At 36.0% G+C, this 13,641-nt stretch overlaps 1 protein-coding gene across 15 annotated transcripts in view; it reads left to right on the plus strand.

The window, feature by feature from the left end:
- CPEB3 (cytoplasmic polyadenylation element binding protein 3) overlaps window positions 1-13,641 on the plus strand; it is a 199,551-nt gene that overhangs the window by 111,076 nt on the left and 74,834 nt on the right. For all 15 annotated transcript variants that reach the window (XR_012020878.1, XR_012020877.1, XR_012020875.1 and 12 more), the window contains 2 exons: window positions 9,476-9,643; window positions 11,704-11,793. Coding sequence is in view for 11 of the 15 variants with exons in the window: in XM_072806118.1 (XP_072662219.1) it covers window positions 9,476-9,643; window positions 11,704-11,793 (258 nt within the window). In the remaining 4 variants the exon portion in view is untranslated. The remainder of the gene's footprint in view (window positions 1-9,475; window positions 9,644-11,703; window positions 11,794-13,641) is intronic.

Consider the following 13,641-nt stretch of genomic DNA (forward strand, 5'->3'; position numbering starts at 1 on the left):
TAAGTCTGTAGTTTGATAACTATAGATGAAGATAATGATGAGAGAGAGAAACTGTGTGTGTGTATTTGTGAGAGAGCAAGAACATTAGAAGACTGAATGTTGACTTTTTGTAATGAGAAAAGAACAGGCAGATAATTTTTGTTCCATACTTTTATTTAGTCTTCTATTCCCAAAGCTGAAAAAGAAGTCATCTTCCTTAAATGTGAACATAGCTATATGAGATGGGGCAGGTGTTTTATCATATCTACTCTCATTTCCTTAACTATACTCATCTTGGGCCAATGCTGCATAGTATAAATTTGATGAACTGGCAGATTTCCTCATGCTCATTTATTTATGTAATCAGGGATTATATTAATGCTTGATTTCTTTCCTCCAAACAAAGTTTAGACTTTCCCAAAAAAGCATAAAAAGTGAACTTGGCTGGAAATTAAATTAAAAACCTGAACTTGCTGATGTATGTTCCCTTACCTGTGATTAAGATTTAGCTGTTACTCATATTCTATACATTACATATATATGTTGGTAAATATTTAGGAATAGAAAGCAAAGGGATTTATCCATGGCAGTTTTGAGATCTGTCAGTAAAGATTAGGCCAGTGGCTTTCACCTCTCCTGATAAACCTGTAAAAGCTTGTTGGAATAGTTTTCAGGAACTATTTGGATAATGAAAGAGGAGTGGGAAGAAGGCCTCTCCAGGTATGTGATTCAACTTGAAAGAAAGCTTCAAGGTGAGATTGGCATGACCAAATGGATGGAGCATATGTCCTAGAGTATATGTATTGGGGGCCAGCTGGAGAGGAGAAATTGGCAGTGAAACAGTCTGTGCTACCCTGATGAATGGTTTTTTCAATAGAATAGAAGACTCAGGGACGCCTGGGTGGCTCAGTGGTTTAGTGCCTGCCTTCGGCCCAGGGCGTGATCCTGGAGTCCTGAGATCAAGTCCTGCATCAGGCTCCCTGTGTGGAGCCTACTTCTCCCTCTGCCTGTGTCTCTGCCTCTCTCTCTCTCTCTCTGTGTCTCTCATGAATAAATAAATAAAATCTTAAAAAAAAAAAAAAAAAGAAAAGACTCATCAACACAGTTATGTCAGGCTTTGGAAAGGGTTTTGTGACCAAGTAACGAAAATAGGAGAGAACTTGGACATCAGCTGAAGAAGGCTTAGCTGGGGATACAAATATTAGAGGGTAGACCTTGGCAAACCAAGCACTTCCACCAGTGTAGTTGAAATAGTTGGTAGTAGGGAAGCGAAATAAGATGTGTAAGAATAGGACTTGAAAATGAGTGATTGTATGTAAAGTATTTAAATATCTAAGTATATTTCCCTTTAATACGCACTTTTATTTTAAAGAAATGTTCCATTAGGCAGATACTGATTTCTCTTCCTATATTCCCTTATAGAATCGAAATGACTCTAAATTTAACATTTTCTTTCTGGAGTATTCTCACTTTCACAAACTTTCATATGTACCTTCCTGTGCAACTGCCGACCCTGTTAGAAACTAGTCCAACAGGTCGTGTCATACAAGAAATTTGCCTACACATTTCACACCTGATTAAAGTATATGTTGTGTTTTTCATTTCACATGAGCTCTTAAGGTGTCTAGGAAGCTTTGTTCATAAGTACACATGTTGGCTGGGCCAGTGCTCTTGATGTTTAACAGAATTTCTTAAAAAGCAGCAAAGAAAATATAAAAGATCCTTTTAAACAATGTAAATGAGAAAACACAAAGAATGATCAGTTATTTTACTATTGGGGTTACTGTTGTATTGCAGTTACTATTGTAAAATATACTTCTGTGTATATTTAATCCATAAAAATCTATTGACATGTATGAGGTATTAATCTTAGTTTAGTAACAGAGGTTCAAAAAATCCAATGAAACAATTATGTGCCAAGTTGAAGTTGAGTCTTTCTGCCAAAAGCCTGCCCAAGAGAGGAAAGATTATCTAGATCAGTGAGACCATGGTACAGACATGTCATCCTGTTAATTCAAACCCAGTTATGTGAGGGCAGCCTGGGTGGCTCAGCGGTTTAGCACTTGCCTTCGGCCCAGGGCGTGATCCTGGAGTCCCGGGATGGAGTCCCACATCCGGCTCCCTGCATGAAGCCTGCTTCTCCCTCTGCCTGTGTCTCTGCCTCTCTCTCTCTCTCTGTCTCTTGTGGATGAATAAATAAAATCTTAAAAGAAAAAAAAAAACCAATTACGTGAGCTTTCTTGTCTAAAGGAATGGTTGATCCCTCAGTGAAACATGAACAGCTGAAGAAATTTCTCACTGTTCATAATTATAATATGGGAAATGTTATTCCTTATAGTAATGTGGAAATTTGAACACAGGAAATGGTGGGGGGATTAAGATCACAGTTTTTCATTTTTGCAAGAAGTTGGTCTGGGAGGATCTTAAACAATGATGGAGGGGTTCTGGGCTCTCCACCCTAATTTCATTCATTAAGTGTTTGTGTGCTTGTTATGGGGTCAGATGCTGTGCTAGACTCTGGACATGTTCTGTCTCCCTATAAAGTGTTCGTTCATTCTAGTAGGAGAGAGACAATAAGTAAAACATTTCCATACTCAATAGTTGTGAAAAGTACTAGGAAGAAAAAAAAATGGCAAGTTCCCTCTAACCTAGGATGGTTTTCTCTGAAAAGATGTTATTTAATTGAAACCCAAAGGATGGAAAGACAGGTATCTTTAAAGAAAAATTTTTATTGTGGAAATTTTCAAACATACACAAAAATAGAATAGTTTATTGAACCATCTACCCACCAGTTAGCTTCATTTTTGCCAATTTGTTTCATATGTTCCCTCTTTCTCCCCCTTAGAATGTTTTAAAGGAAATTCCAGACATAAGACAACTATTTTAAGAGGCTTGAGGCAAAATACTGATAGATGCTACAACATTGATAAACTTTGAAAACATTGTACTAAGTGAAAGAAGGCAATTACAAAAGATTGCATATTGCATGATTCCACTTTTATGAAATGTCCTTTCTGTTGATACAGAAAGTAGTGTTTCCCTAGGTCTGAGAGAGTTCAAAGAAAATGGAGAGTGGCTGCTAATGTGTTAAATGGATGAATTGTATAATAGGTGAATTGTATCTTCATCAAGCTTTTATTTAAATAGTTGGGGGTAAGTGAGGCCCAAAGGGGCTTTATGTATTGGAGGAAACAGAGGCCAGAATGAGCTTGGTAGGAAAGAAGGAAGGGTGTATTAAGATGGAGTTGGAGGAAGGAAGGAAATACGATCTTGCTGGGCTTTAGATCCCTGTGAGGATTTTGAATGTGGTCCAAGTACAGAGGAAATCTATGAATGTTTTAAAGCAGAGTCAAATGATCAGATTTATGTTTTTGAAAGAGCACTTTGACTACTACTGTTTAAAGGGAAGTGAGAGAAGTAGGTTGTCTAGTTCAGAATGAAGGTAGTAGTCTAGACAAGACATGATGGTGTTTTAGCATAGAGTGATGGCAATAGAGTTGGAAAGAAGTGAAAAAATGGAAAATAAATTCTAGAGAGTGGAATTAACCTTTTTTAATGGCATTAAACTAAAGAATTGAATGTGGGGAGTAAATAAGGCAGACTCAAAAATGATACTTAGGTTCTAGCTTGAGCAATTGGGTGAATTGCGATGCCACATATTGTAATGGGCCCGGGAGAGAATATGTTCAAAGTGGATGTCAAGAGTTCATTTAAAAACACATTAAGTTTGTGATGCCTAAGAGATACCCCTATAGTAATGCCAAGTAAGATGCACTTTAATATTTGTATATTAGGGCTTTATGAAATATTTTTGTGTAATAAAAGGAATTTTACTGCTCCCAGAGATTTGAAAACCATTCATCTGTTCAAATCTCTTGTTATGTAAATAAGACTCAGATGTGTGAAATGTTTTGTCCAAGGTCAGAGTAAAGCTGGAACCTGACTATCCTGACTTTTAGGCAATTTTTTTTTCTTAGGGGAGTCATACCTCAGAATCCATTAAAAAAAAAAAAAAAAAGCAAAACTCCTGAAATGACTCATTTCTGAGCTACTTGCAAAACGAAGATGAAAATGGTCAGGCTTGGAATGGAAGTACTGGGCTAGAAGTATACTGGAGCTGCTGGATTGACCACAGAGGCTTTGGTGGGAGCTTAGAGGTGAGGCCTGAGCTGCTGTGGCAACCCATCATGGCCAGTGGGCTTTTGTTTCACCATAATAAACTGTAGGAAAGGGAGTCCCCTAAGTAAGCAAGAGCTTTGGACAAGCCCTCCTGCTTAACTAATGCTTTATGGGTTTCTTATTTTGTACTTTTCTTACAAGGCTCCTACCTCTTACAAAGCGTTCAACATACTTTTAAGTTCCCTCTACATTTAGAGATTATTTGTTCAGTTACTGGACAAAAAAACTACATTCTGGTTATTATTTGAAAATAGAGATCATAAACCAGACCATTGGTAGAAGGGAAAGCCAAATGGCCAAAATTGCAGCTGTTGAAAAGTATTCTTCTTCTCTTGCAATACTCAATATGAATATTTTACATGGAAGTATCAGATTCTAAAGCGGACTAATATGCTAGGTGCATAAGAATATAATTTTGGGGAAGTAACATAGCTTACCTAAAATGTTTTGGTCCTGGGCAATGTTTTTATTAAAGAAACGTAATATGTCAGAGAGATGCTAGTAAGTGAAGTAGCGCCTCTTGTGGGACACAATTTGGGTGTAGCCTCTTAAAGTTTCAGTTTCTAGTAACACATATTTGGAAACTAAAATTTTACTAGTCTTCCCAAGGATGATGTCTTGAGAGGAATTGTAATTATGCCAACCAAATGAATGCATAAATACTGACCTCATGAAGAACCTCGACAAATCCGAATACCAATGTTTTAACTTATGGAGATGAATGTAACAGAAAGACAATTCTAGTGGCTGATTATGTGTCTACTACTTTAGGAGTCACAGTGGTACCTCTTCACAGTAGCAAAGTACTAAATTAAGTAATAGAACAGTCCTTCAAGAGCTAATAATTAGAGCATAGGGAAAGATGGTTTTTATGCTATGGAATCATCAAATGAACCATTCTGTCCACAGAGGAATAATCTTACCAGTATGATAAAACTCTCTTCTTTTGGTCTATATTTCTTTTTCTTTTCTTTTTTTTTTTCTCTATATTCCTTTTAAATGCTTCCTACAGACTTAACTTTTTCTCTGTCAGCACTTAAGGCAGCCATGTTACAGTAAGGTTGACTAGATTATAGATTTTACATTCTGTTCCTGAGGATATACTTTCTCTAACTTGACTGAACTTGGATGTTTCCCAAGGCTCCATATACTTCACACAGTATCACTTTTGGTGGATGCCTACTAGACAGTTAAAATCTATTTTAGTTGCTCTTAAACTGAGCATAGGGGTCACTGGGGAGATTGTTAAAAGTGCAGATTTTCAAATTTGAACTCCATGCATTCAGATTAAGTAGATCTGGATATTGGGCTCTGAGATCTATATTCTTAGTTCTTACCCACAGAGAAACATCATATATATGTGGATTCTTCGCAGTTTCATTTCCAAGGATAACTTTATCACTAAAGTCTATAGTACTCTAGGTACTACTAATAAGACAGAGGTTTGGTTTTAAAACCTTGGCAAGTTTCTTAATTACCCATAACCAATTTTTAAAACAGTCCAAATTTTTACATTTAACTCTTGCTTTTATTTTCTTCACCAAATACAGTCTGGGAAGCTATGGTTATGTTGGCCATGCACAAAGAAAGTTCTCTTTGTTCCAGAATGTCTTGAATATCTTCTCCTTCTTCAGTGTTCTTGTTCAAGATTTCCTCTTTCTCTCATCTGGATGGTCCCACAGTTCTTTAGACTCTCACCCCACCCCCTCTTTCTGTGGGTGCAAGTTGCTGGTGAAGGTGATAGTAGCTATTGTAAGATGTGGAGTGGAGGGAATGACATGGTCACAGGCATCTCAGAAAAGTCATTCTGACAGGATGGAAGATGAATTAGATGGGAGTATCAGTCTCCAGGAAGCGAGTGAAGTTAAAAAGAAAGCTATTATTAGAAGGAAATATTAAATTTGGAAAATGGGGAAATTTCCTATTGCTTTTGTAATATAGAACATAGAATATGTTTGAGCAACTAGAAGCAATAGAAAATGTCTCAATTTCCTAGGTCATGGTTCCATCTCTTGCCATTCTCACCCATGTGTGCTGTGTTCCAGCATATACTTGCAGCAGCTTGTCTTTGCATGTACTGTTATCCTTTTCTGGATACTGCTTCACTTTTAATATTTATTGAATACCTTTTAAGTGCCCTCATTAGGACATGAAGATACAGTGCTGAACAAGATTAAATTGGTCCCTGTCTTAATAGATCTTACAGTTTAATGGGGCTGAAGAATGAGATACCAAATATAAACCCACATGATAGTGTAATGGTGACTGGAAAAGTTTAGGAGAAGTGCTATGAATGGATAAAAAAGGGAACCTAATGTAATCTTAGAAATTCAGGAGAGTTCCACCTGAGGAAATGACTTTTCAGCTGAGACCTGAAGGATTAGTGGGAACTAACTAGAAAACTGGGGAGTTGGGAAGAGTATTTATTTGGGGGAGAGGGAAACCCCTTGTACTTAATGTTGGAGGCAAAGGAGAAAGTTTGAGGGAGGTCTGTCTGTATGATTGGTGGTTACTGAACCAGAGGGAGAGAGGCAGCAGCTATGATGTAGGAGATGGCAGAGGCCTTATAGTTTACAGTAGTGTTTTTTGTACTTAATTCAAAAACAGTGGGATATTAATGAGGGGTTTTAAGGATAAAGGTGAGGAGTGTGTCCAAATTAATATTTGAAAATGGTGACTTGGGCTGTTGTATGGAGAAAGCATTGTGGGGTTGAAGATAGAATCTGGTAGACTAAAGAGGCTGTCATATAGGCTTATTAGACCCATTAGTTCAAGGCAGAGATGATGGTGATCTGGACCCCAGAGTGTTAAAGACTGAAGATGGGAGAAGTAAATAGACGAATTATTTCATAGCTTGAACTGATAGAATTTAGTGAAAGAGAGAGAGAGGTTAGATGTGAAGTAAGAAAGAAAGGGAGATGTCAAGGAGGACTCCTAGATTTTTGGATTGAATTGGGTGTGGATAATAGTCATTTCTGTTTTGAGGTTGTAGAGAATGCTAGAGGACTTGGTTTGGAGAGAAAGATCAAGCTGTTTTTTTCTTTTTTAAGACTTTATATTTTTATTTGATTGAGAGGGAGCATAAGCAGGGGGAGCGGCAGAGGAAGAAGGAGAAGCCGACTTCCTGCTGAGCAGGGAGCCCAATGTGGGACTCGATCTCAGGACTCTGAGATCATGACCTGAGCCAAAGGCAGACGCTTAACAGACTGAGCGGCCCAAGTGCCCCAAGATCAAAGCTGTTTTGAAAGTTCTTTCTCTATGGATTCCTGCGCTTCACCTTAGAAACTCCCAACCTTACAAGACCTTCTGCTCAAGTTTGCCTTCCTGTGAAATCACCCTAAAGGACACTGCCCACCCCCATCTCCCATAGGACAATAAATTGTGTTTGTGGTATGGTCTTCTCTTAGTACTTCTTTCTTTGTTTTATATTATGCATTTGCCTGTCTTTCACCAGACTTGATTTCTTTGTCAAGAATTTTCAAATAACTCCTATTTGGTGATCTAGGATATGGATAAATATTTCTTCAAGTGTTTCCCACTGAGTTATATATGTTAACATTTCCTTTATCCTAAATCCAGGTAATGCTGGATCAAGTTAGTTTACTGCAGAACTTTTCCCAGCCTTTTGTATTCTAATGTGGATTGTGAATGTGTGGGAAGGGCATAAGATGTACAGTATTTTCCAGTATTATTTAGTTGTCTCCTCCATCCCTGCCCCCATCAGCCTTTGTTTTTTGAGCATCACATGTTACTAGTGTTGAGATTAAGAGGTGGGGATAGGAGTTTTCTGTAAGAAACGCTGATTTGGGTGTGTGGCTGTCACAGAGTAAGCATGTAACTCTGAGTGTGGACTATGTGAAAAGCAAACCTGACAGTTATGGGAGTACATCTCTGGATGTCGTTGGAAAGGTCATTTTGCCTATAGTTGGCTGCAAATCTATTTCTTTTACCCCCAGTGATCAAAACAGACATCAAGGGATGAGAATTTGCTGCCTATTGTTTGTTCCTGCCTGGCTCAGAAAGCTAGGTGACATGAGGTGACAAATTTTATTCTGCTTCTTTGTAGCTAATCTGGGAAGAGCTGAACAAAAAATTCTTAGGTCCTTTTATTTATTAACTCCCAACATCAAAATAGTGCCTTTCTTATACCATTTGGATTGTTCATGAAGTAAACAGAGTTATATTAGTAGCCATTTTTTGGTAAAAGAAATAAATGTTCAGTATTTTTATAAGGTTATTTATATTCTATTTTAAAAGTCTGTCGTGACGCAGAAACTAGTAGGTTTCAGGGAAATATAGCCAGGGTAGACTAAATGGGGAAGATACTGTTCTTTTTTTGTTTTGTTTTGTTTTGTTCTTTTTTTGAAGAGTGTATGAATTTATTTTAGAGGGGAATTCTTTCTTTCAAAAGTTTGAGTGCTCAAGACAGTTCATTTTTAGAGTGTAACCTAATGGAAAGTTTTACCAGGAACTCACTGACTCAAACAGGAAATATATTTATTTGTTTTTAAACTGAGATTTTATTTTGTAATGCTGGATAGCATTATTGTGTTACATTTATTAACAGATTCTAACTGCTGGCATCTTTCTTACAGTCATGTGGAAAGGGTAATGCCTTTGCTGTATAGACTCTATTTGGATTTAGAGTTAACAATGAAAATTTTTTTGAGCGATATAAACTACTGCCTAGATTAGTAGGGTAAGGATGTCATAACCACATCTGTATCTGTACTCCCACATCTTAATTTATGTGTTCTCATTTACTTGTTCCACCTGTTATTATTGCAAATGTTTGTTCCCAAATTGGATTAGCTCAGAGTGGCAGGGAAAACTTGATCATCTATAGTCCTGCTAAACCAGAGAGGTTATCAGCTTTTGTTATCAGTTTAATATTCCCTCCATTGTCAGGGCCAGCCAGTCTGAACCTTTGAGCAAATAAAAATCTGTGAATAAAGATTACTTTTTCATATATTTTAAGAAGTGCCTGGGGAAAGGAAAAAATAACTGCTGAATACTCTTAGCAGCAGTGATAGGGATGGTATGAGTAAAAGGTAATGATTTTTAACAGTGAAAACAGCTGTAATTTTTGATGCTTCTTCCTATCAATTTAGTTATTTATATATTATACATACCTTTACACAAAAATGATGGTATTGTCTAAGCTCTGCAATATGCAGTCACTCATCCTATTGTAAAAGTCACAATTCAGGATACATTTTTTTTTTTTGTATGGTTCACTCTATGCTTTGGCTCCTAATAAAGCATTTGTTGTCCAAGAAAATAATTTTAACTGTAGAAACTTCCACATTTGTTTCAGGTCGGTCTTCTCTCTTTCCCTTTGAAGATGCCTTCCTGGATGACAGTCATGGTGATCAATCCTTGTCATCTGGCTTAAGTTCTCCCACTCGCTGTCAAAATGGAGAACGAGTAGAACGTTACTCAAGAAAGGTGTTTGTTGGAGGCCTTCCTCCTGATATCGATGAAGGTACAATGCATTCATTAATGACTTTATAAAGGCCAAGTTTGTTCTCTGTGTGATTTGACCCTGCCTCTCCTCTCCAAGCAGCTTTGGAACATTGCTATTTTCATGTTTGGAGGATGAAAATATTCAATAGATGGGGAAGTAATAAATGGAGCATTCCAAGTCTGCTGTTTAACTGTGTTCATATAGAGAGGTCTCCCAACAGCTTCTTGTTTCCTAATCATTAATTTGGGGATAAGCTGTAAAATAATAATGAAAGTTAACATTTATGAAACTCTTTATTAGCCCATAATTATGCTAAGCACTTCACATTATCCGATTTAAATCCTTATAGCTATCCTTTGAAGCATATCCTACCAACTCCATTTTATAGATAAGGAAACTGAAGAGAGAGTTTGGGGTTATGTAGTTAATGGCGCAGCTGACATTCAAAATTAGTCTGATTCCAGCACTTTTGCTCATGTTCATCACACTGTCCCATCTCATATTTTAATATAGATATCTATTAATAAAGAGCCCCCTTGCCTTTAAAGGAATAAAGACTAATTAGAATTTTTCTTCATAATGTTCTTGCAATACTGTTGATATAAAAGTGAGTTTTCACTTATGCCCAAAGCCAATCAACACATAGTAGGTTGTCTATAAGTATTTGTTGAATGGATGAATGAAATAAAATTATGACAACTTAAGGGAAAAAACAACAACTGCAGCTCTAGTAGGCTTTGGATCTGCCATAAAAATATTGTTAAAACAATTGTTTTAAAAATAATAATAATAAAACAATTGTTTTGTCAGTATTGTTTTAGCTGTGATATTTCTCTAGTTTATCATGATTTTCTTTTTTCATGATGAGAAAGAAATAGTCTATAAATAGTTTAAGACTTATTGCTTTAAAGCCGTACAGACCCACCATTTGCTTCAACGTGGATGGAACTGGAGGGTATTATGCTGAGTGAAATAAGTCAATTGGAGAAGGACAAACATTATATGGTCTCATTCATTTGGGGAATATAAATAATAGTGAAAGGGAATAGAAGGGAAGGGAGAAGAAATGGGTAGGAAATATCAGAAAGGGAGACAGATCATGAAGACTCCTAACTCTGGGAAACGAACTAGGGGTGGTGGAAGGGGAGGAGAGTGGAGGGTGGGGGTGACTGGGTGACGGGCACTGAGGGGGGCACTTGACGGGATGAGCACTGGGTGTTATTCTGTATGTTGGCAAATTGAACACCAATAAAAAATAAATTTATTATAAAAAAAGAAGCCGTACAGAGATGGAGACTCATTTTCTTCCAAACTATTCTCATACTAGTGTTAATATCATCTATCAATTGGATTTCTTTTAAGACAAAGTTGAGATCATGGCTGAGAGAGTAGCAACTTAAATCTGAGTAGGAGCTAAGTTATAACCTGCTTTGAGTCAGGAGTCAGAAGGAAAAGGTAAATTTATTGAGCTATAACTTTGGAAACATTTTCTTTATAGGATGTGTAGTAGGTAAATAAGTATGAGAGAAAAGATCATTGGTTTTTAACTTTTTATCATCAAATGGAATTACCTACATAATACCCGACTCCTCACCAAAAGAATTATCTATTTCTAAAATAATCTTACAGATAATAATCTTAGGATACTAATAATCATAACCTAATATTAATTATCTTAGATATTTTAGAGATTATTTTGCATAAGTGAAAGTACATTTTAAATATTTTGTGTACTTCTGCATTTTTTTCTAAAAACAGAACATTCCTCTATTTAGAATTCTTTTTTTTTTTTTTAACTTGACAGGTCATCTTAGCTAATGTCAGATTTTTTTCTTGCAAATACTTTACATCAGATTTGTTGGCAGTGAAGAGCAATTAATTATAGTTAGAAACACACTCTGCATGGTTGAAAGTGCATAACCAAACATACCCAGCAAACAATTGTACTTCACTTAGTAGGTTTGACTTCTGTAATAATGCTTTAGAAATAGCTCTCAAACTATTTTTTAAATAAAAATACATGCCTTATGCTTGCAATATATTTTTTCTCTTGCTAAGATTCCTTCTTTTTTTTATAGATGAGATCACTGCCAGCTTTCGCAGGTTTGGACCTCTTGTTGTAGACTGGCCTCACAAAGCTGAAAGCAAGTCGTATTTTCCTCCTAAAGGTAATCATTTAAAATGTCTCCACTGCCTGCCTGTTGGAGAGCTAGCATGACAGTTCAATAAAAGACAGCCTTTTAATTCTTGAAATAGCAGTTGGCTTCTTTCCCTGAATTAAGAAAATATTTTAATGTTGTTCACCTGTTTGTGTCTTACTGTTTTCATTTGGAGACTGTTCCCCCAGAAGGACACTGATTGTTTCAGGGCATCTATTGTAATGCCAGTGAAATCATCCTGTGAGTCTGTTGTGAATGAGCCATGTGCTAAATTTTCATTACTTGAGAGAAAAAAATCTAGGGTTTTGTAGAATGTTAGTGATAGGAGAGGAAAAGATTTTTTAGAGTCAAATTTTATTTGTATACCATAGTCCTGTGGTTTTATAGATCTTATAAACTCCAAATTTGGAAAACCTAGTAGCTGAAAAATGACATTATATAAAATTACCTTTATTCCTGACTGTATTTTAAGTGACTTAGCTTGTTGAGGAGTGGAGGACAAACTAGCAAAGAACTCTTCACATGAATTCATCCTTTATGTTTAGTAGGATTTTTTTTTTGCTATGTATTTATTTATTGTAATTTACGAAGACATGAAAGTTCTTACTTTTTTGTTCATAGTTTGTCATTTCTGCAGAATTCAGGCAACTTTTCTAGTGATGTTAACTCTGGGTAAGTTCCTTGAATTATATAGGAGAGTGTTTTGGGTTAAAAAGGACGTTTTCTTCATGTGTTATATTCTGTAGATATGTTTCAAGGATGTCTTTCATCTCTTAAGAATTGGTTTTTTGATATGTATTATTATTATAACATTACCACAAGAAAATGGAGTCAAAAATACCCTTCCTGTGCTTTGTACAGGAATGAAATTATAGCTTAACTTGGGAAAGGCAAATGGCTTCCTCTTGTGTCTGGTTTATTAGGTTTCTTTACCACCTATAGTTCTCCCCACTATCTCTCTAACCTATGAAAAGAAGAGGCTGTTTGTTTACTTTTAATATTTCCTTTTTAATTTTCCCCAAGAATTTTTAAAATTAATAAAATAAGTTTTATATTAATCAGAAAATATAAAAATCACCATGTTAATTATTGCATTTACAATAATGTCACCACTTCGTGGTACATGTGTGACACTATGTAAAGACACATGTTTAAACTGTGTTTCTAAGAGTGCTAATAATTCCTTGAATCAGAGCAGTATTTCAGTGAGTGAATGAATTCACCACACTATGCTGTAGATAGTATGCTCTGTAAAGTCACATGTATAAAAAGATATTCCTAAGAGTACTAGTTGCATGTGAGCATTAAGAGTGTTCTCTCAGTGGAAAAAATGTGTTCACCACACTGTGGTGCATGTAGCATACTCTGTAAAATTACACATATAAAAGATATTTCTAAAAGTGTTAGTTGAAAAATAACATCATGCTGAGAAGGTTATAAAAACTTCTCTGGGATAAAAGGTGTCAGGTGATCATCATAAAAAAAAATGAAGATAAACCTATATAATCGTGTCCAAAGAAAATGATCCCAAACCTACCCCTATCAGACATAATCATTGCATACATTTTATTAAATACCCTTCTGATGTCTCTTTATGAACTTATCTGAAACTTGGCATTTTACATAAATGAGGTAACACATGCTGTTCAATAACTTGCATTTCCCCCTCAGCAATTTCAACATCTTTCTGTAAGAAACCTACATTATTTTAATGACCTTATTTTATTTGATCTGTCCTATTGGTGGACATTTAAATTACTTCCAGCTATTCCCTCTCATGGATCATCCTTCAGTGAATATCCTTATGCCTTCATCTTTTTGCCCTGTATCACTACCTCTTAGGGTAAATTTCTTTTT

The sequence above is a fragment of the Canis lupus genome, chromosome 29, assembly GCF_048164855.1.
Source record: "Canis lupus baileyi chromosome 29, mCanLup2.hap1, whole genome shotgun sequence".
Taxonomy (NCBI): domain Eukaryota; kingdom Metazoa; phylum Chordata; class Mammalia; order Carnivora; family Canidae; genus Canis; species Canis lupus.